Source organism: Sphaerodactylus townsendi, linkage group LG17, assembly GCF_021028975.2.
Source record: "Sphaerodactylus townsendi isolate TG3544 linkage group LG17, MPM_Stown_v2.3, whole genome shotgun sequence".
Lineage (NCBI taxonomy): Eukaryota > Metazoa > Chordata > Lepidosauria > Squamata > Sphaerodactylidae > Sphaerodactylus > Sphaerodactylus townsendi.
Genome location: NC_059441.1, coordinates 17,205,054 through 17,228,758, shown reverse-complemented (window position 1 = coordinate 17,228,758; position 23,705 = coordinate 17,205,054). Strand labels below are relative to the sequence as shown.

The 23,705-nt window shown below is 46.6% G+C and overlaps 1 protein-coding gene across 2 annotated transcripts in view; it reads left to right on the top strand.

Moving 5' to 3' along the window:
• The first annotated feature begins 917 nt into the window (after positions 1–917).
• Positions 918–23,705, top strand: part of SHC4 (SHC adaptor protein 4) — a 38,513-nt gene continuing 15,725 nt past the window's right edge. Inside the window, exons 1-3 of one of the 2 annotated variants that reach the window (XM_048481955.1) lie at positions 918–986; positions 8,183–9,631; positions 22,638–22,708. In XM_048481955.1, the coding sequence (XP_048337912.1) occupies positions 9,050–9,631; positions 22,638–22,708 (653 nt within the window). In that variant the 5' untranslated portion in view covers positions 918–986; positions 8,183–9,049. Of the gene's footprint in view, positions 987–8,109; positions 9,632–22,637; positions 22,709–23,705 lie in introns of those variants that run through there. The other variant, XM_048481954.1, reaches the window with a different exon arrangement.

Genomic DNA, 23,705 nt, shown 5'->3' with positions numbered 1-23,705 from the left:
CAAATGTTGCTTCACGCACCCATCCTGCTCGGTCCGAGAGCTTCTCTGCTCCCTCACCTCATCGCAGGGGGATTTTCCACCAGTGAGTATTTTTTGTACTGTTTGTCTGAATCTGGTGTGTGTGTTTTCCAGTCCCCAGCTGCACTGAAGTCAGTTTGCCTGTTTAAAACATAAGGAGGGGGGGGGGGGGTAGTGAAGTTGAGGAAAGGGAGGAGGGAACCATTCAGAAAAATGGGGACAGGCAGAGAAAAGGGGTCCAAAAATAGGGACAGGTGGGGAAAGGGGTTCCAAAAGAGGATGGGGAGATGCCCGATTGGGAAGAGATGGGGAGGGGCTATGGCCAGTGGTGGCGAACCTTTGGCACTCCAGATGTTATGGACTACACTTCCCATCAGCCCCTGCCAGAATGGCCAATTGGCCATGTTGGAAGGGGCTGATAAGGGAGCCAATAGTCCATAACTATCTGGGAAGTGGAACCAAAGGTTTTGCTTTCACCTGACAGGGCTATGCGGAAGCCTGAATCTCACCCCCTTCCCCCTCAGGTGGATTCTCAAATCACCAGTGGATTTTGGGCCAGCCACAAACCCTCTTGCTGTGTTGGGCCGCTAGAAGCTTTGCTCGGGCAGAAATACCTAGAAATCTCCCACACCTTTGACTTGCACAGTCTCCTCCAAATCATTTTTGAGCATGCTGATTCCCCACCCCCACCCCCACCCCCTGTTATATCTCTTTGCACGAGCCGTGCATTTTGCAGGCGCAGGCTGCTTCTTGGGGGGGGGGGGGGATGCTGGACTTTCTTCCTGCATGGGGGGGGGGGGGGAGAGAAATCCTCCTGCACATGCTTCTCGGTTCCCTTTCCGCCCCTCACTCACAAGGCACTGAATGTGACTGCGGTCTGTCCCACCCACACACTGAGAAATTACCAGGAGGAAGAGCACGTGACGGGAAGCATCCATCTGCAGTTTGCAAGCTCTCCTGAGGAAGAGGTCAATAAAAGCAGAGAGTTGCTCGCTTCTCTGCTGGGTGGGAGGCTTGAAACGCAACCTTGGGGACGGGGGAGAGGTTCAATTTCCCCCCTGCTGTCTCTTTTCCCCCCTCTTTTTTTGCTTAAGAATGGGTTCAGTTTCCCAGTATTTGATACAGATCTATTTGCTTCTGGCAAAGGGAGGGGATTCAAGCTGGGCTTGCCAACTTCCAGAGGGTGGGTGGAGATCTCCTGGAATGACCACAGGTCTCCAGCTGCAGAGATCTGTTCTCATGGAGAAAATGATCGCTTTTTGAAAAGTAGACAACGCAGACCTTTTAAGATTTTTTTTTCAGGCAGGAAATAAAACGTTTTGGGTGCTGTGTGGTTTCCGGGCTGTGTGGCCGTGTTCTAGCAGCATTCTCTCCTGACGTTTCGCCTGCATCTGTGGCTGGCATCTTCAGAGGGTCTGAATGCCAGCCACAGATGCAGGCGAAACGTCAGGAGAGAATGCTGCTAGAACACGGCCACACAGCCCGGAAACCACACAGCACCCCAGCGATTCCGGCCGTGAAAGCCTTCGACAATACAATAAAATGTTTCCTCCACAGTGCGTGGTTGTTTCCCCCGTACTTTCCAAAAGGGTTTTATTTCCAGCCTGGAAACATTTTAGCTGAACAGGCATATTTAATGAGCCAATGTGGTGTAGTGGTTAAGAGCAAGTGCACTCTAATCTGGAGAACTGGGTTTGATTCCCTGCTCTGCCACTTGAGCTGTGGAGGTTTATCTGGTGAACCAGATTAGCTTGTGCACTCCCAACAGATGCCAGTTGGGTGAACTTAGGCTAATCACAGTTCTTCAGAGCTCTCTCACAGGGTGTTTGTTGTGTGTTGTGGGGGGAGGGAAAGGAGATTGTAAGCCCCTTTGAGTCTCCTTACAGGAGAGAATCCAAACTCTTCTATAAGTATTGTCGAAGGCTTTCACGGCCGGAATCACTGGGGTGCTGTGTGGTTTCCGGGCTGTATGACCATGTTTTGGGATTTTATTTTTGCTGCTGAGATCTCTGATGATTGGCTTTGCAGTTCTAGGACTGTATTGAAGATGTGCCATATTGTATGCATTTTCTTCTTGTGTGTCAGAAGATAAAGAATGAAGTGAATAGTATGTCTGCACTCTGCAAAGGGTCAGTTCTGCCATTGTGAGATCTTGCTCTTTGTTTCAGCTTCAACTGTTCCGGGACTTAAACTTTTTCTTCCTTTTTAATTGAGTTCCTTTAACCCTGATGGCTCCCACAAGTTGGTGGGAAAGTTCGTCCTATCCCAAGGTGGTCTTTTGCGTTGTTGTTACATGGGGGGTTATGCTCTGAAGTAGAGAACAGAAATTAATTCGAAATAAGTGTGCGCGATGAACTCCCAACACTTGACAGTGAACGGATCCATTTGGCAGGTATATATCAACATACTAAGTTTGTTGCATGTGTCTGTTTTTGATGCAATTGCGCAGCCTTTTGCCGGAGTCGATAGAATCTGGATCCAAATAGGCCATACCCATGATTCTCTCAAAAGGCTGTTGGCTCTAAATCCACTCTCTCTGGTGTTAGCAGCTGAAAATACTGGTGCTCCACTTGCTTTCCCAACATCAGATCCTCTGAAGATGCCAGCCACAGACGCAGGTGAAAAGTCAGGAGAGAATGCTGCTAGAACACGGCCATACAGCCCGGAAACCACGCAGCACCCAAGTGATTCCGGCCGTGAAAGCCTTCGACAATACAGCTGAGAATACTCTTAACCACATACTTTTAGTGTGCTGAATCTAGTCAGCCTCCATTTTGTTTGCTTGTATGGGCTACTAAACGACATCCAGTCTTTCATACGCCAAGACAATGATCCAAGCTGCGGGGTGCTACGGCCCCCCTGTACAGGTAAACAGATCAGGCTTAGGTAATGTGAAAGACTTCAACCTGAGTCCCTAGAGCTGCTTCCAGACAGCGTACGTGATACTGACTTTGATAGACCAATGGTCTGACACAGTGCGAATAACTTGGACCCCTTTCAGCACATGCAGAATAATGCACTTTCAATCCACTTTCACAATTGTTTGCAAGTGGATTTCGCTATTCCGCACAGTAAAATCCAGCTGCAAAGTGGATTGAAAGTGCGTTATCTGCATGTGCAGAAGAGGCCTTGGTTTGATCAAGTTGGTAGGTAAGGTCCTTTTCTTCATTTTAAAGTTCAAATGCAAGTGCCTCCTTGATGTGGGCCACGTCGAACGGGACTGTTGTTTCGGATTATCTGACTGGGTAAACAAGGCCCGCTTTAAATTACAAACTTTCTCTTTAAATTTCAGGAAAGACCTTCTACTGCAGCAGTTTCTCCTAATCCTGCTAACTTTGCTCCCCCCCTCCACCTCTTTGGCATCAAAAAAAATCTATCAAGGCTGCACCAGGCTTCTATTTCTGCTGTTGTTCTAAAGAGAGCTTTAGAAAATCTTGCTTCACATGTGCAGCGCCCTGTGACTTACTAAAACAGACGTTATCTGTTTCCTCCCACACCACAAGCCCACTCACTACTGCCTCTAGGAAGGTGAGTCTTCCTTTTGATGTCTCTCGTTCCCCTTTCATACATAAGAATGGCTGTCTTGAAGAAAAACTTACGGTTACTGGCCTTGAATAAAGTGGACCCTTTTATGGGGCATTCAAAATCTCAGATTGGGGTTAATCATCACGTTAAGTCATCTAAAAGTAGTTAGAAATCTCAGCTGGGGCCTCTGATGTGGAGAGCCAGCGTGGTATAGTGGTTAAGAGCAGGTGTATTCTAATCTGGAGGACCGGATTTGATTCCCCACTCCTCCACCTGAGTGGCAGACTTTTGTCTGGTGAACCAGATGTGTTTCCGTGCTCCTACATTCCTGCTGGGTGACCTTGGGCTAGTCACAGTTCTTCAGAACTCTCTCAGCCCCACCTACCTCACAAGGTGTCTGTTGTGGGGAGAGGAAGGGAAAGGAGAGAAAGGTGGAGTATGAATCCAAACTACACCTCCTCCTCCTCCTCCTCCTCTCCTCTTCCTTCTGTTATGATTGAACAACCCAGGGCCAAAAGAGACACGGGAAGAGGTGCATCTGTCTTGTGATTTAATTTTTTAATTAAAATGTTCTGAGAAGAGACAGATTGCTCCATTCTTATCATAATGTAGGCACATTTCCTTATTGCACTGAGTTGCCAAAGGGACTCTTGTTTTAAAAAAAATGTTCACAGGGTTCAGAATCCAAAGCTCCATTCAGAAGAAAGTATTTGAGATGCCCGAACAAGGCCCATGACATCACAGCAAACAAGCCAATAGCAGGTGCCGGGAGAGATGTGGTAAATCTGTGTGACTAGGCAATCCTCATGGCATCTGCCCTCATTTTCTTCATGGGAATTCTGTAGTCCAGAGAACAGTTATAATTCTGGTAGGTTTCCAGGTCCCACCTGGGGGTTGGCAGGATTAGTGAACTTCCTAGGCAAAATGTGGATTCGAACCTGGTCCTTCCAGACCCAAGTATAACAATCTAAGTAAACTGGTCGTGCTGACACTTCAAGCTCCCTATGGGGATAATACAGAGGTGGGATCCAGCAGGTTCTCACAGGTTCCCGAGAGTAGGTTACTAATTATTTGTGTGTGCCGAGAGGGGGTTACTAATGGGTGATTTTGCCCCGTGATTTTTGCCTTAGTCACGCCCCTCCTCTCAGCAGTAGCGAGCAGAACTTGAAGCAGTCTAGCAGGAGGTGCACCGGCGTGTGTGGCAGCCTGCGCCTGCGTGCATTCGTTTCCCGCCCAAGGATCGGCGCAGCGGCTGCGTCCTTGCCACAGCCCTGACCAGGAATGCCCCGCCCCGGAATGCCCAGCCACGCCCCCGTCATGCCCTGCCCAGCCCTATTGGCACTACGCCACAGTTTGGATCCCACCACCGTGGGAACCTGTTACTAAATTTTTTGGATCCCACCACTGGGATAATACCACTGGTCTACCATAAGGGACTGTTGTGTGTTTTGCTGTGATGGCCTGTGGTTCAGCTCACAACTCACTGAGGCGTTTGAGCAGGGGTGGGCAATTATTTTTTCCATGGGGCCGCATAAGAAACAGAAAATATTGTGGAGGGCCGGGCCAAAAGGCAAGGCGCTTTTGAAAGCCCTGCAGAAGCCGGCAGCCAAGGCAACCGGCTTCTGCGGGGCTTTCAAAGGCGCCTCGCTCCCCAGCAAGGCAGGGGGGCGAGGCGCTTTTGAAAGCCCTGCAGAAGCAGGCAGCCAAGGCAACCGGCTTCTGCGGGGCTTTCAAAGATGCCTCGCTCCAAGGCAGGGGGGCCAGTCAGGGTCATCCGGCGGGCCGGATGTGGCCCGCGGGCCGCATAATGCCCAGGTCTGCGTTTGAGGGTTCAGTCAAAGTATGGGTTTGAAGCAGGAGGGAGGGAAACCAGTAGAAGTTGCCGCCACCTCTTAAGAAAACCTTAAGTGACCTTACGTTTCCAGAACTGCAGGGCTGGATAGAGGCCAGTGTACATGAAGTACTTTGAACACTGGGAGTATACGAATGCAAAGGGAATATTATTGTTGTTCTGTAAGAGTGGCTAAGAATGGCTTTGTAATCAGTCTGGTTAAAATCTTGGATGCCGGATCAATTAATGGCTATTAGCTGTGCCGGCTAGTCCTAAAATTCCCAACATTTAGAGGTAGTAGATCTTAACTGAACGAAGGTCAGTATCGCCTGCTCTGTGTCTCAGATAGAGGTCTTTCCCATACTGTCTTATCCTTTTAACTGAAGATGCCCAAGACTGAACTTGGGACCTTCTCAGCAGTGGCGTAGGAGGTTAAGAGCTCGTGTATCTAATCTGGAGGAACCGGGTTTGATTCCCAGCTCTGCCGCCTGAGCTGTGGAGGCTTCTCTGGGGAATTCAGATTAGCCTGTGCACTCCCACACACGCCGGCTGGGTGACCTTGGGCTAGTCACAGCTTCTCGGAGCTCTCTCAGCCCCACCTACCTCACAGGGTGTTTGTTGTGAGGGGGGAAGGGCAAGGAGATTGTAAGCCCCTTTGAGTCTCCTGCAGGAGAGAAAGGGGGGGGGGTGTAAATCCAAACTCTTTTTCTTCTCTTCTTCAGTGGTGGGATTCAGCCGGTTCGCACCACTTCGGCAGAACCGGTAGTTAAAATGGTGCTTGTCAACAACCAGTTGTTAAATTATTTGAATCCCACTACCGGAACCGGTGGTTAATTTTTTGAATCCCACCACTGGACCTTCTGCACGCAAACCTGATGCTTCACCTCTGAGCCATAGCCCTGGAGAGTGACTTCTGTGATATCCTATATTTGTACAAATACAGTATTGGGGTACTGTAGCTTTCTGGTGCTGAATTTCTTGATTTCACTCCACTGGGAGGTTGGCAACTAGGCCACGTTCACAGCTCAGACTCCTAAGGTGGATTGGAAGAACGAAGGCTGCACTCCGTAAATCTTTTTGAACTCGGTGAGATTTACCTCTGGATAAACATTTCTATAATAAGCCGGGCAGTTTTGGTTCTGTGATTCCCAGTGGTGTAGCAGTGGCGTAGTGGCTAAGAGCAGGGGCACTCTGATCTGGAGGAACCGGGTTTGATTCCCAGCTCTGCCGCCTGAGCTGTGGAGGCTTATCTGGGGAATTCAGATTAGCCTGAACACTCCCACACACGCCAGCTGGGTGACCTTGGGCTAGTCACAGCTTCTCGGAGCTCTCTCAGCCCCACCCACCTCACAGGGTGTTTGTTGTGAGGGGGGAAGGGCAAGGAGATTGTAAGCCCCTTTGAGTCTCCTGCAGGAGGGAAAGGGGGGATATAAATCCAAACACTTCTTCTTCTTCTTCCTCCATGGAAGAGCAACAACCAGCATTAACTGCAGAGCTCAGCATTCAATAGTATTTTGCCCCCCTCCCCCGAAGAAGTATGTTTCCTGTTTCTATCACTGCGATGCACCCAGGAAATATGTGGTACGTTCTCTGAAATCACTGGGAATGGGGCATCTGCTCCTGGAACACTTCATGCCCTCCCAGCACGGGGTAGTGGTTAAGAGCAGGGGCACTCTACTCTGGAGAACCGGGTTTGATTCCCCTCTCTGCCACTTGAGCTGTGGAGGCTTATCTGGTGAACCAGATTAGCTTGTGCACCCTAACACATACCAGCTGGGTGACCTTGGGCTAGTCACCGTTCTTCGGAGCTCTCTCAGCCCCACCCATCTCACAGGGTGTTTGTTGTGTGGGGGGGGGGAGGGAAAGGAGATTGGTAAGCCCCTTTGAGTCTCCTTACAGGAGAGAAAGGGGGGGATATAAATCCCTCCTCTTCCTCCTCCTCCTCTTTCTGTCAGCATCCGATGCAGACTAAATGATGCAAAACAAGTAAACGTATGCATGTTTAACAAGTACAAGTCATAAAATATAGCTTTTCTTGGGAAGGGGTTTGAGTTTTCTCCCCGCTGCGCCAATACCCAGTCCTCAGTGCCTTGATAATAAGCACTGGATCAGCCCCTGTGTTTTGAGGCTGTTTTATACGCCTCCCTAAGGGTTAAAGCTGCCGGCAGCTTTCCGAGGATGCGATGTACTTTATAGCCTTGCCTACTCAGTAGCTGATTTCCTGTTCTCACTCAGTTGCAGTTTTCATCATGTGTCTGGAGTAAATTTGATAGGCACAGGAAGCGTTACTGGATATTGAACCGACATAGTCAATAAAAAAGAACTCTTGTTTTAAAGAACACTGCATCATCGTTTCCCTTAAGATTTTATACCATCTGAGCAAATGTCAGGGCAAAAAGATACATACATATATTTTAACCTCCTGGTACTGCATTGCAGAAATAGCAGTGCGAAGGGAGCAATTTCTGTCTGCACTTTGGAAAGGGGGTGGGGGATATGAATGAGAGATATTGATATTGCAATGATGGATGTCTTCATCCCATTCACGACTTAACGGTGCACTAAAAACTGCCCACATCACCAAAAGTCGCATTTCACATGGCTACTAGTTTAGTGTATTTATGGTGCATGAGTCATCGGTCTGCCTCCCGATTGGCTGGAAATTAAACACCCCTGGGACTGTCAGTCAGTTACAGCCATTCTCAAGCTTCATTCACAGATTTATTCAGCTTGCACACAGTGAAATTCATTCAGAAAACTTCATTCATAAAAAACTGCAGCCTTCTCTTTCTCTCATTTTTCTTTAAGAAACAGAAATAAACGACCATGACCTGGCTGGTGAAGAAAATCTGCAGATGCCTTAAAGGCTTCCAAGAGATATTTCTGTAGGCGATCGTGAATCTGATGCTCTGAAATAAAATCATGCTGGATCATAAAATCTGCTGGAAGCGTCTGGGATATTTCAGCGTCCGGGGATCTCTCAAGAACTGACAAGGCTTCTGTTGCGAACAACTGAACTTCGTCTGCAACATTTTCTTTTTTTTAATTCTGGGGAATAAATAATTCGAATGCAAATTATTTTCCCCGGCTGACCTACTCGACATTTGAATGCTAAGCACAAGGCTAGTGAAAACTCCTTTCGTTAGGAAGAGAAGCGATTTAAGCTCTTGTGATATTTTTTTTTTTGGTATGAAATAGTGTGTGTGTCTTCCTGCTGTGTATGTGTGTGCGTGTTTACTGCAGTCAAGGTTTTACTATTAGTGATCCAGACAGTGAGCGTTCGAAAGCCGAGGGCGATTTTAAAGGTTGCTTTGCTTGCAAATGTGGTGATGAAGAACGGCTCTTTTCCTTTGAAACAGCTGGTAGCTTTCTTCACTTTTACCTGCATGTATGTGTGTGGCTGAAATGTCTCATTGAGATTTAATTCCCCCCCCCCAAAAAAAGCCAGATGTCCAGACAAAACGAAGCCGGGTTCATCAAGAAGAAGAAACCACTGGGAAAGCAGCCGAGAGCCCCACCGACAGCCACCACCAAACCCTCTGTCTTGTTTTTTGTTTTCAAAATCGTCCTGGCTTGTTTGATTCCATATTACTTTCTGTCGTTTTTGAAAAGGCAGCCGGTTTAAGCCAACAGGGACCTGGGGTTTGTTTGTGGGGCTTCTGAACTTCGAAGGCTATGAGAGAACGCATTCCACACGGCTTCAGTGGACACATACTGAATGTAGAACTGTTGGGAGACCCAGGAATGCTTCACAGGGCAAAGTACAGTCGTTTTAGGAACGAGACCCTTGCCTCGTTCGAGGAAGATGCGCAGGGTGGACCGCTGCATCTTAAGGGTTCTCCATCTTCTCATTCCTCAATGCCGAACATGCCCGCCGACAGTGTTGCCATAGGGACGCCAGACAGCCCGGTTGCTCTGTGCACCTTGATACCTCGCATGGCTAACCTGAAGTTGGCCAACCCTTCCACCTTGCCGAGCTTGAAGAACTTCTGCCTACGGACTAAGGAGGTGCCCAGAATCAAACTGACAGAATGTGCCACGGTTCCTAGCAGCCCGACCTCCCCAGAAATCAGCCTGACCTCTTGTCTGTCGTCATCTTATCCCCGGGGAGAACTGGACAAACCGCTGAAGGCCAGCTCAAACACCCAAGAGGAAAATGTTTTGCTGGGGGCAGAGGAATCCGGTTTGTTGACCAAACAAGGCAAAGACCTCGGCTGCAAGGAAGGTTTGGAGTCTGGAATCTCCTACAGCATCCGAGTAAGTAACGGTGGTTGGGGTTTTTTTTTCTTTCCCTGTTGAAGGGCTGATGACTCAGTCTAGTATTTTTATAATGTCACTTTATGCTTGGGATTTTTATGGGTGTAAATCTCCAACGAGGTGAATTCTGCCACTTCTATTATCCCCGTGTTGTTGATACACAGGCAGAGGCTCACACAAGGCCATTTTAGAGGATTTGAAAGGTTTGAGCAGGTGGAGGAGGAGGAGGAGTTTGGATTTCTATCCCCCCTTTCTCTCCTGCAAGGAGATTCAAAGGGGCTTACAATCTCCTTGCCCTTCCCCCCTCACAACAAACACCCTGTGAGGTGGGTGGGGCTGAGAGAGCTCCGTAGAGCTGTGACTAGCCCAAGGTCACCCAGCTGGCGTGTGTGGGAGTGCACAGGCTAATCTGAATTCCCCAGATAAGCCTCCACAACTCAAGTGGCAGAGCTGGGAATCAAACCCAGTTCCTTCAGATCAGCGTGCACCTGCTCTTAGCCACTGCTCTTAGCCACTACGCCACTGCTGATCCAGGTGGTTTCCTGGATCATGATTCTGGGGCAGTATTAGTGAATCTGAGGCCCTGGGCAAAAGTCCAGGTGGGGGCATCAGAATCACTGCCTCCCACGCTGCTGCACTGAACCACAGGGGCCAAGCGAAGGTTAGATCTCACCTTGTGAACCGTAGGTGGGAGCCACGACGGGTTGCTCAAGCCCCAAATAAGGTGAGCACAAATGGGTGGGAGACCCCATTTTCTCCCACTTTTGGGGGTCAGGAAGAGCTGTGGGTGATTGGACCCCCCCCCCCAGGAAGGGGCCCAGGGCAGCTGCAGCTTTTGTCTGCTAGCAAAACCCACCCCTGAGTCATTCAGTCATATACACACCACACAAATGTTTGTCATAGCCCACCTTGAAACCCTGGTTGGTTTACAATATAAGAGTTAGGAAAACATGCAGACCTTAAAGAGCCCCCTTTTCGCACTTAAAAAATCTTTGCATACATGCAAGGAAGAAAACAGAGCTGAGCTATTTTTAGTGTGTGTGTGTTTTTTAATTTATGGGGACATTTTAATCCCACCTTTCCTCGTGGTTCAAAGCAGCTTATACTAATAATTACAATTTGTTTTAGTCAATGCAATACTATATATGAATTACACACACGGAACAAACAATTCTGCCGATTATTGACTGCCAGCCCAGAGATCTACTGCGCTAAGGTAGATTTCTGTCGAGAGAAGGGAGCTACAGATGGAAGCAAAAGGACAATTTGTGCTCTTTAACTAAAGCTTGATTCCACCTGCATCTAGGTGAGGCCTTCATACCCAGTGCTTCACTGGACCTGAAGCTGTGGGTCAGACTGCAAGCAAGAGAGTCAGGGCTTGGGGGAGCACAGTGTCCTTTCTCAGTGGAGTAGGGGCAGTGGTGGCGAACCTATGGCACTCCAGATGTTCATGGACTACAATTCCCATCAGCCCCTGCCAGCATGGCCAATGCTGATGGGAATTGTAGTCCATGAACATCTGGAGTGCCATAGATTCACCACCACGGTAGGGTGTTCCTGGAGATTTAAGAGTGAGAGCTCAGCAGAGAGGTGATGGCATAGAGCTCCCCTTCCAAAGCTGCCATTTTCTCCGGGGTGGGTGGGGGGTTGATCTTTGTTATTTGGAGGTTAGCTGTGAGCTGGGGGGAACTCCAGCCACCACCTGGAGATTGGCAACTACCCAGGAGAGACTGTAACAAGATTACAGGCAACATGGTGGTTTCGGAGTACTGTTTTACCTCAGTCTTTCTGAGTACTGTTTTACCTGAGATTATTGAGCTGAAGATCCAAGGAGTTACCTTGTTTTGAAAAGCAGGTACTCCGTCTTTAGCCGCAATTCCTCCTCTACAGTTGAATTTTTATCCTCTTGGCAACTAATAATCCCAGGAGACTGGAAATGGGAAGGGTTGTGCTTGAAAGAAAAGGGAAGGGAGAGGATGGGGTACCAGTCGGGAACGGGAAAAATACACACGTGAGAACTTGTTCAACAGTAACGATCGACATGCACCAAAATGCATGCTAAAAAGGAAACGAACAGCCGCAAAGGAGGTTGGCCAGCTTGGGTTTAGTTCACGTTGTACATGTGCAAACACAAACATCCCACCCTCTTTCCCCTTTCTCTTCTGAAATCGTTTTTTAAATGGTGGCTTGAGACTTGCTTGTCGGTCCCAGCCCACTGGTGGGAAACCAGTGCTCTAAAGGGGTCATTTTCTTACTCACCAATGTATTGATTGTAAGAACTGAAATAGCTAGGCATTACGTACTACATAAAATGCAGCTGGCATGTAATCAGAATCCAGTGCAACTGACATTCTAGCAGGAAGTAAGGTAGCTCTGAATAATAATAATAGAATTGTGCATTTGTTCTTGTTTTAAGCAGTCTCATGACTGACAAAGTTGATTTTTATCCCCCACCCCCCACCCCTTCGTTGTCACAGAAATATTGAGGAATCTTACCACTACGGTGTCTTCCCACTAGGACATATTTTCATTTTAATCATAAGTCCTTTACTCCTGTTGTTGTGGAGCAAGAGTTGCTATAATTACACCACACCATACCATAATTCAGACTGTAGTATATTTATTTGAGTTTAATAGCTCAGTTCCCTATTTAACACAAACTCTGGCTAACCCTACGTCCCTCGCCAGATTTTATCCCTTGGTTTCTAGAAAAGAAATAGTAACGACCGCTTACCTAAAAGAGTTGTAAATAAAGGTAGTAATGCACACTATAGCAAGCTGTTACCATGTTCTAAATACCCATAGTTATTGTGAAAGGTAATTTTATTCATTCAACTCTGACTGATTTTAAAAACATGCAAGTGTTAGAGTTATCCAGAACTCTAGATAGGCTTTGATTGGAAGGAAAATAAACCAAATCCCATTATTGGGCAGTCTTACAAATATGGAAAAGTTCATAAGTTCACAAAGGTTTTTGAAGACTATCTACCCATGGTTTTACTATACTGGTAATTTATGTCTCACAAGAAAAAAATGAATTGCGTTTGGAAAACAAAAAAAGAGTCAAATAACATCTTAAAGATGGTACTCCATATGTCACTTACCACATTTAATTGTGCAAGTGGCAATTTATTTTTATTATTTTATTATTTATTACGTTTGTATACCGCCCTCCCCCGAAGGGCTCAGAGTATACAGTCAGATCACAAAGTAAAATCAACAAACAACCAGGAATAATTAAATTATGGCTCTGTACATATTAAAACTAAAACCCGTTAAAACACAGCGTTCTAATTACAAACACAATAGATGGCATCCCACATCCTAAACCCCTTCGGGGTGGGGGGGGATGGCAGGGTCTACTGATGTTATGAAGAAGGGGGGGCAATCAGCGGCCGGCCTCCCCAAAAGCCCGGTGGAACAGCTCGGTTTTAGCAGAGGGAATTTAATTTATAGAAAGGAACAGTCTAGAGGCTTCAGGAAAGAGATTCTAAGAAGATCTCAAGAAAGAATCCTCAGTGACCCACCTTACTCAATTGGAGACAGTGGAACAAAACCATCATATGTTATTGGACATATTTTGCTTGGGGGTCAGAAATATTCTGTTTTTGATTCAAAGGTGCTCTCCTGAATGGAAGACTACTTCAGTTTGTTTATTCCTCCAAAGTATCTTTGTTTATTTCCTCCAAAGTCTCTTTCCGTGCATAAAGAACAGAGGGCAACCCTCTTCTTGTACTATCGTGGCATAAAGGGAAAGTGGGTACCAATAATCTAACATTGTACATTAAATACCATCTTTATGAACTAAGTAGACTCCCCACGGGGGAAGTCTGACACAGTTTCTATTCAGGTTCCTCTCTAGTTAATGAAACACAAATGGTTGTGGCTTAGAAGCTAAACGTTTTCCCAGAATAAGGGTTAATTTTTCACTAGATCTCATTTCTGGGAACATAACACTAACCTTGCAAGTATATTAAATGCTAACTCTATATGTGAAGTACTCTGGGAACTGTAAAACACTAAGTACTTTGATGACAGTGCTTTAACACAGTTTTGTATTATGTTGTAAAAATGGCACAGAGACACCTCTGGGCTTAACCATGAACTATCAGGAAGTTTCAGGGCAAATTGTTGACCGGTTCAGCCCAATTAATGAAACACCGGTCTTATTTCAGCTTGTTGTTTGCGTCTAACTCACTCAGGAGTTCTTGAGATAATGGAAATGGTACAAGAGCACGGCCAATTCATAGCGTTGCAAAGACGCCGAGGACACATTTTGCCTTTCAGCAATTCTTTCCACATGAATCTGGTCTAAGGCAGTGGTGGGATCCAGCAGGTTCTCACAGGTTCCCGAGAGTAGGCTACTAATTATTTGTGTGTGCCGAGAGGGGGTTACTAATTGGTGATTTTGCCACGTGATTTTTGCCTTAGTTACACCCCTCCTCTCAGCAGTAGCACGCAGAACTTGAAGCAGTCTAGCAGGAGGTGCACCGGCATGCGTGGCAGCCTGCGCCTGCGTGCATTCGTTTCCCGCCCAAGGACCGGCGCAGCGGCTGCGTCCTTGCCACAGCCCCGCCCAGGAATGCCCCGCCCCCAGAATGCCCGGCCATGCCCCCGTCGTGCCTTGCCCAGCCCCATTGGCACTACACCACTGCTTGAATCCCACCACCATGGGAACCTGTTACTAAAATTTTTGGATCCCACCACTGAGGGTTGCCAAATTCTAGGTGATGACTGGTGACCTCCCAGGATTCCAACTGATTTCCAGGTGACAGGAATCTGGAGAAAATGGCTGCTTTGGGATGTGGATTCTGTGGCATTATACCTCCCCAAACCCCAACCTCTTCCCCCCCAAAATCTCCAGGTATTTTCCAACCCAGAGCTGGTGACTCTATCCAGGACAGTGTCCTTCCATCTTTTTAGACCAGCTGAGCTCCATGTGACATCACAGCCCCATAACACAGAGAGAAGATGCTGTTATAATATTGTCAAGGGTAATTTCATGAGCAGCAGATCAAGAAAGCTAGGAAAGGCAAGCCAAGAGTCAGGAGGCATATCGAAGTGAGAGACGGGCAAAAACATGGAGAAATTTCTCCAACCATAAATTATTGGTGGGCAAATACGAGTGGATTTGAGCATTGGTTTTTTTTGTTTGTTGTCGTATCGGGGTTAGCTGTCTTTAAATGTGCTGCAGGTATCTGGCATAGCTTCCAGCTGGCATTACCGGTTGCCAAGCTGTATGTGTCAGGTCTCTGAACACCCTTCTTGATACCTTGAGATTTTAATGTTGTCAGGGAACACTCAGAGCTTTTTAATTTGATTTTACTGATGCCGATGTTCTTCTGTTGTTTGTTTCTGTTTTTATTATTGTTCACCTTGCATGGGGATGCAAAACATTAATAGGTTAAACGATAAGGATTTGTTTGCTATTTATATATTTGCTATTTATATATTTGCTATTTATATATTGCTAGAAAGGCTTGGAAAACTAGGAAAAGTTGCCTGTGCCTACCTAGCTTGTGTTTTCTGGTGTGAGCCTTATTTGTAATTGTGGGCACGCAAGATCGACACTGGAGCATGTTAGTATGTGAACTCCTATGAGTAAAAATGGCCGACGATGTGCACACGTGTTAGATTGTGTGCTTGTAAATGTTTGAACTGTGATTTTTAACAGTTTAAATGTCTGCTCTGTTAAATGAAATGAACGTCCCTAACCTCAGATGTCTTTCCAAACAGAAAAACAAAATATAGATTTTTTTTAAATGTGCATGCGAAGAATTTAGTTGGTGTTTTGATGACCATGGATTCCGGTGGGTTTAGCTTGGCAGGAATAAATCCTTCCAAATACGGGGGGGAAAGGGGATGCACCATAGACTTTCAACTGTGGTGTAGAGAGCAAGGGATTGTGGCTTCTGCTGCTTACCTCTATCCTGGTACTTGAGGGAGTGAGAAAAGTCTTCAAGAGAGCTGGAGACTGTTTTTCATGCGGATGAGTCAGTGTTATGCAAAACAAGGCGTTTTCTCAAATTAGAATCTGTAGGCTCATCCCAAAGATATTTTTGTCTGTACTGTGCTGTTGGATTCAATAGGAAAAATGAGCACCCAAGCACGGCAGGAAGGGACGGTTCTTCTTTCGCTGCTGCCTGCTTGTTCTGTTGCAAACGTATTTTCATTTGGCTCTCAGTCGGTTTTGCCAGAACCGAGGTGAACTTGAATCAGTGGTCTAATTCCTGGAATCTCTCCTGGTTAGGTTTGCAAAGGCCGCTTTGCGCAAGGCACTTTTGGGAGCTCTGGCTGTTGTGCTGGCGTAGAACGCTCTACATGCTTTCCCACCCCTTGTCTTTTATGTGTCTGTTGGAGTGGGTTCTTTGGGTACAATACTTGGGATTTTCTTCTTTATCGGTTTCTTCTAAAATAAAAAGCTGGGCCACGTTAGTGGATTTGTGTAGCAAGTTTTGTTGGCTGATTGAAAACAGGTGATTCTGAGTGGTGGAATAGAATCTAGGGGACCCAGGCTGGAATTCCCTCTGTGCCCTAGAAGCTGTAATTATTATTATTATTATTATTATTATAAAACAGTTATACACAGCAAACAAGATCAATATGCTGGATTTTGTATTACATCACACGTCGGACACTTCCCAAGCATCTAGGACTGTGTGATGTATCGACGAATAATGCGTGCAGAGCCGAGTAGGGTGGCCTTTTGCAGCTGACATATGGTGATTTTGTCAGCGCCAATTGTTTTTAAGTGCCGTTCAAGATCTTTAGGCACTGCACCCAGTGTGCCGATCACCACTGGGACCACCTGTACTGGTTTGTGCCAGAGTCTTTGTAGTTCAATCCTTAAATCCTCGTATCGTGTAAGTTTTTCCAGTTGCTTCTCATCAATCCTGCTGTCACCAGGAATTGCAACATCAACTATCCACACTTTCTTTTTTTCACAATCGTGAGGTCAGGAGTATTGTGTTCCAAAACTTTGTCAGTCTGAATTCGGAAGTCCCAGAGTAGTTTTACGTGTTCATTTTCAGTGACCTTTTCAGGTTTGTGATTCCACCAGTTCTTTGTCACAGGCAGATGGTAGTTGTGGCACAAGTTCCAGTGAATCATCTGAGCAACGGTATTATGCCTCTGCTTGTAGTCCGTCTGCGCGATCTTCTTGCAGCAGCTAAGTATGTGATCTATTGTTTCGTCTGCTTCCTTGCAGAGTCTGCACTTGGGATCTGTAGTTGACTTTTCAATTCTGGCTTTGATGGCGTTTGTTCGAATTGCTTGTTCTTGGGCTGCAAGAATCAAGCTCTCAGTCTCCTTTTTCAAAGTTCCATTTGTGAGCCTTATTATTATTATTATTATTATTATTATTATTATTATTATTATTATTATTATTATTATTATTATTATTACTGTTGTTGTTGCTGCTGTTGTAGATTTCACAGCTGCCAGATCTTTAGCTGGTTGTTGGCCTTCATTACAATTCGAGCCTCACCCAGAGGCCTAGGAAGTTGTAATGTATCGGCGTAGTATTCGTGCGGATCCCAGCAGGGCTGCCTTCTGAATTTGACAGATGTTAATTTTGTCAATTCGAAGATGTTTTAAGTGCTGCCCTAGTGTTTTTGGGATGGCGCCCAGCATGCCGATTACCACTGGGACTACCTCAGTTGTTGTTGTTGTTGTTGTTGTTGTTGTTATTCACCCGCTCTGTCCTGTATTCTGTATTTTTACTGACATGCCTAATAAAGGTCAGTTGAAGTTGATGTTGATTATTATTAATTAGATTTAGTATACCGCCAAAGGGCTCTGGTTGTTGTGAGAATAAAATGGAGACCTTGAGAGAATGCTAGAAGGTTCCAAAGCAGCTCGCAACGAGACCTGTGTGACTTCTTGTGCTCCCTTCGGCAGCACACATGTACTAAAAAATGGAATGATGCAGGGACCTGTGTGACTTCTGGACGTGGCTGTAGCTTTTCCCCCAAGGTTCTCATGGGCAGGAAATGAACTCTGCGCTTCTTCTCATGTATGATTCAAGAACTGGAGACATGTTTTCGGCGTCCTCATCCTCTTTTGATGCACTGCTCTCGGGGAGCAAACGCTTAATTATGCTATCCAAGGAAAACCATTCAGAGCACAGGTGTCTGCTCACAGACCCGTGCGGCTCCAAACCTCATCAAAGGGGTGGAGGAAGAGAGGAGGCTGCAGCTGTTCCACCCCGTTCCTTTAATAATTACTCACCATGAGTCATGTCGCTTGGCATCCCACCACGGACTGACCTGGCACGGAAGCCCTGGCGGCCTGCTTGGTCCTTGCCTTTCATAACATAACCCCTGAATGAACAGCAAGTGGATGAGTACTCTCTGGAGGGCCGCATCAGAGAAGGATGTGGAGCTGCCTTTGCCCAAGCCAATATTTTGTGCATTATTGAAAATGGGACTTTGATACAAGAGCATTTATGCCAAAATGTTTTTTTTTAAACTTTCAAACAGATGGGGGGGAGCAGGGCTAGGTAGGCACTATGATCCAGGTGGCGTGTTCTTCAACAAAGACGGTCCGGCAAGCTTTGTTCTGTGGCGGAGGACTATACAATCTACTAACATCTTTATGTGGAATGGAGCATAGATGTATCCTCCTGCATTTTCCAGCAGAATTCTTTACAGCAGCTGTACAACAGTTACATCAGTGTTTTCCAACCTTTTTGGCATCATGGTACCCTTGACCTCATTCTTCATATCTCACGGTACCCCTACCATCCTCCCCCCACCTTTCCCTCCCAGTGCCCCTGTTTGCCACCCCCACCTTCCTCTCCCAGGGTGAAGGGAAGCACGGGGGGTGGGGTGGGGGTGAGAAGTGGCTGCTGACCTTGCGGCAGGCCCTGCCCCCTGGGTGAGCTCCATATCCTTGCTGGTGCTGGCGGGAGACACTGCAAAAGTGAGGGGGGCCGGTAGCATTGCCGCGGTACCCCTGGAACATGCTCACAGCACCCCAGGGTACCACGGAACCCTGGTTGGGAATTGCTGAGTTACATATTGGGTGCTGTGTGGTTTCCGGGCTGTATGGCCGTGTTCTAGCAACATTCTCTCCTGGCGTTTCGCCTGCATCTGTGGCTGGCATCTTCAGAGGATCTGATGTTGGGATAAAACAAGCGTGTTGTCAGTTTCCCCTTGCTTATAGTTTATCCTACAACTTTCAGTGTTTGTTTGTAAATAGCTCCTTGTTATGCACAGAGAATGCTGTTCCTGCAACACAGTGGTTTAATTAAACAGACCTTCTGCCCTAGAGATGCTAATAAAATGGTCTGCTGAATTAACCAGTCTAACCACACTACATTTGACATGGCAGCCGACAATCTCTTATCCCTGCTCTCAGTCTACTGCCTTTAGTCATTTGAGCTGTGGGAGTAAAAAAAGAGAAAATGGTATTAGTGACAAAGCAATTTCCCCCAGTCTCCATGATAAATACCAGAGATTGCAGGAAATATAGTGGAACCTCGGTTTTCGTTGCCTTCGGTTTTCATCGGTTTCGGTTTTCATTGATTTTTTCAGTGAATAATTTGTCTCGGTTTTCATCGATTTGCCTCGGTTTTCATCGATTTGCAGTAAGGTGCAGGGGGTTGTGGAGAAAAATCACCCGGACAAAGCTGTTGCAGGCCATGTCTGCAACTTGTTTAATGACAATGTCTTGCCCCATTTCAGACAAATCTTAAAGAGGCGTCAGAAACAGACCTCTTTGGACAGCTTTCTGGTGCAACATTGGTCCACTGGTTCTGAAGCTGGTCCTAGTGTTATTGTTTGTTACTTGCAGCATGATGCTGGCAGGGGATGATGGGAACTGTAGTCCATAACATCTGGAGGGCCATGACTTTGACACCTGTGATCTACAGTATGATATACTGGAATGCTCTCAGGAAACAAGAGTTCAAAGTTGGAACTCTTTAACTAGAATATCGGAAGCATCTCTGCTTCCATCTTGCTTCCTGAGGATGGCATAACCTAGACTGTAAGGCTTTGAGGGAAACTTGGGGTTTTATCCAGCTCAGTGGTCTTCAACATTTCCTGAACTTTAGCCCCAATGTGGGCCTCAGTTTTGAATTCTTGCTGTTTTCCCCCCTGTTCCTCTTTTCTTCCGCTTCCCTGATCGCCTTTTCCTCTGCTTCCCAGATCGTACAGTGTTGCCAGCCATTTTGCGTCAGTTGTGCATAAATGTCCAACGATGGCCATTTTAAACCTCTGCACTTTCCCCCTTTCCCTTGGTGTTCCTGTTTCTTCCCTGATGACGTGGCAAAGGAAAAAAAATATGTAAAAGAGAAAAGGGATTGCACTATGAGATACCAGAAGCTGTATTTGATTATCTCCCAAACCACTTCTGCCTCACAGCGCTGTCTGTTGAAGACGCAAGATCCGGATGACCGTATCACAGAATTCGGATGCTGGAGTTGTTTCCTAGGCAATGGTGTAGAGTCGGTGTGACCTGTGCTCTCAAAACAAGCGTGTCCAGACTTCTCGCCTCTGCGGCAGTTCAAGAATAGAGATTTGTGAAAAGCTGCAGATAAAACCCACCCTTTTTTTGGTCACCATAACTGCAAGGGGACCGACAATAAACCAAAAAAGGGACGGTGCTTCTGTTTGAAGGTTTCAACCAGCCTTCCCGATGCCGGTCCTCTCTCGACGCTGCCTTTTCTTTTTCCAGCTCCGTGTTGAGACTGTTTAACTTTACTTCTGTGGTTTGGGGGTCTGTGTATGTCATTCAGCAAACGAGGCCAGAGACGGAAAGAAGTGCTTCACAAATGCCTTTCTCTTACTCAGGCTTTTAAGCAAAAGTGGATCTTTGTGAAACGGTGACAAGATTAGCTCCACTCAGGAGAATTTATTGCAAATTCCGAGTATTGATCCCCCCCCCTCTCGTCTCTTCTCTCTCCCCCCCCCCTCCCCATCTTCACTCAGTATACCTTCCCACGCATATGTTCAGGGTGATCTTACTCACTGTCATATGATCTCAGCCTATGACTCACCTACTCCTTCAAATCTCTGGCTTCATTAAGGACGGCAAACCAGCCAATTTTACAAGATTTCTGCTCTTCACAGAAAACGCTCGCAGAGCCCAGACATCCTGGTGTCGCGTTTTTCCAAACATAGATTGTCTGTTCTGTTTAAAAAAGAGATTAAATCTCAAGGGGAATGTTCAAACTCATGATTTGCAGATAACAATAATGATTCTCTTTTATTGTTTAAAATGTAATATTAATTATTTTTGTGTTCCTTTTAAGCTGCACTGAGGAATGGATAGGGAGATTTAGGACTTAGGGAAGAATTAGATTTAGGGAAGAATTAAATTTAGGGAAGAATTAGGAGTAATAAAAGGAAACACTTCTTCACACAACGTGTGATTGGTGTTTGGAATATGCTGCCACAGGAGGTGGTGATGGCCACTAACCTGGTTTGGTTTAAAAAGGGCTTGGACAGATTTATGGAGGAGAAGTCGATTTATGGCTACCAATCTTGATCCTCTTTGATCTGAGATTGCAAATGCCTTAGCAGACCAGGTGCTCGGGAGCAGCAGCCACAGAAGGCCATTGCGTTCACATCCTGCATGTGAGCTCCCAATGGCACCTGGTGGGCCACTGCGAGTAGCAGAGAGCTGGACTAGAGGGACTCTGGTCTGATCCAGCTGGCTTGTTCTTATGTTCTTATGAGATTTCAGCATAGGTGAAATGCAAGTTATGTCTCCAATATATTTTTCAGGGTCTTTTGTTTGCAATTAGTTTGTAATCGTCAGCAACAGATGATGAAAACTTGTTTGCAAGTTATATATAATACTATTCTATGGTTCTCTGAGAGGTGAGGAAAATACATAAGAACATAAGAAAGAGCCTGCTGGATCAGACCAGAGTCCATCTAGTCCAGCACTCTGCTACTCGCAGTGGCCCACCAGATGCCTTGGGGAGCTCACGTGCAGAATGTGAAAGCAATGGCCTTCTGCCGCTGCTGCTGCTCCTCCTGAGCACCTGGTCTGCTAAGGCATTTGCAATCTCAGATCAAGGAGGCAGTACTGGAACGAAGATACAAGGTCAGAAAGGCTTTGCCCCTATACATCAGGAGACGTTGAACCTGTCTTGATCTACTATCCAAAACATGTCTCAATTCACTTTCCCCTTTATCAGGACACTCATGCAAGGTTTGTTTATTTCTTCTTTGCTCAATAACCTGTCTGACCAGCCTGACCCATTATTGGCTAAGATGTTTCTAATAAATGAAAAGCCACAGTTTTCAAGGTTGACTGTCAATTGTTTGTGCTGCGGCACTTAAAACACATCACACTAGGTCAGTGGTGGTGAACCTATGGCACGGGTGCCAGAGGCGGCACTCAGAGCCCTCTCTGTGGGCATGGGCAAACAGAGTCGCGCCCCCCCCCCCCCCACATCTAGGCTGGCCTGGGCCACTGAGCTTGATTATTAGCAACAGCATTAAAACTAAGACCCAGTTTTGGGAAAGCAGTGTAGGTAACCCTGTTAAGCGCTGTTAAACCCCACTGATTTTCATGCGAAGTACTAAAGCGCGATCCTTTATCTGGGAGTAAGCTCAGTTGCTGGCAATAGGGCTTGCTTCTGAGTAAACCCTCCTAGGGTCGTGATTCACCCGTTGGAAGAGTTGCATGGTTGCTTCAAAGCAAAGCCACTGACTACCACCAAGCTTACTCCTGAGTAACGCATGCCTCGGAGCCAACTGTTTTTTCTAAACTAAAACCTCAGTATTCAGGTTAAATGGCCGTGTTGGCACTTTGCAATAAATAAGAGGGTTTTGGGTTGCAATTTGGGCACTCGGTCTCGAAAAGGGTTGCCATCACTGCACTAGGTTAAGATTCAAGTGAAATAAAAAAAATCAGGAGATCTTTATGCAAGCACATATTCTGATTGGATAGTTCCTTTTTGGATAGCTCTTTTGTTCTATATCATTGGATAGCCCTTTGTTCTACATCATTTTTAAACAGTTACTCTTTTTTTTAATATTTATTCCAGTACATGGGATGTATTGAAGTGTTGCAGTCAATGAGGTCTCTGGATTTTGGCACCAGGACTCAAGTTACAAGGTAAGCGGTCCAAGAATCAACGTAGTATTTTGTCAAGCACTACAATGTTTATTTCGCTCCGAGGGCACAGATGCCTTCAAGTTCTGCTCATTGCTTTCCTCCAGCTGGCGTTTTCTAGATTTTTAAAATGCTTTGATATCTTGTTTCAGGTTGGAATTATGGCTCTTCGCCTGCGTTCAAGTGTAAGGGCATACCACGTTTTTTATGAGGGGAATGAACTTTTGAAGTCCTTGGACTTCTGCACTCTCCCCCCCCCCCCCAACTGTACATGGCTCCAAAACTGATGACCTCATAGTTTATATCAAATCAGGGCTGGTCTCTGTCCTCCAAATTAGTGTGGGTTGGAATCCTGATTTGTAGGCATGGAGGGGAAATCACAACTCGTGGTTCAGATGGCTGATGGTCTGTTGGAAACAAGGAAGTCTTCACTATCTGAGTCTTACGGAAGGGAAGTAGGTTGTATTTAGGACTGGCAGCCAGTAAAAGATGGGTGGGTAAGGACATGGGGACATGGCATCAAGACCACACCAATTTTCCCAGCGTCTCCTCCTTCAGTACTCTACCAGATGGCCATCTAGCCTCTGCTTAAAAACCTCCAGAGAGAGAGAGAGAGAGAGAGAGGGAGGGAGAGGGAGGGAGAGGGAGGGAGAGAGAGGGAGAGAGAGAGAGAGAGAGAGAGAGAGAGAGAGAGGGAGAGAGAGAGAGGGGGGAGGGGGGATCCACCAGGTTCTCACAGGTTGCCGAGAAGGGGTTACTAATTGGTGATTTTGCCACGTGATTTTGGCCTTAGTTACGGCCCTCTTGTCAGCAGTAGCGCGCAGAACTTGAAGCAGTCTAGCAGGAGGTGCACCGGTGTGCATGGCAGCCTGCGCCTGCGTGCATTCGTTTCCCGCCCAAGGACCGGCGCAGCGGCTGAGTCCTTGCCACAGCCCTGCCCAGGAATGCCCCGCCCCCGGAATGCCCGGCCATGCCCCCGTTGTGCCCCGCCCAGCCCCAT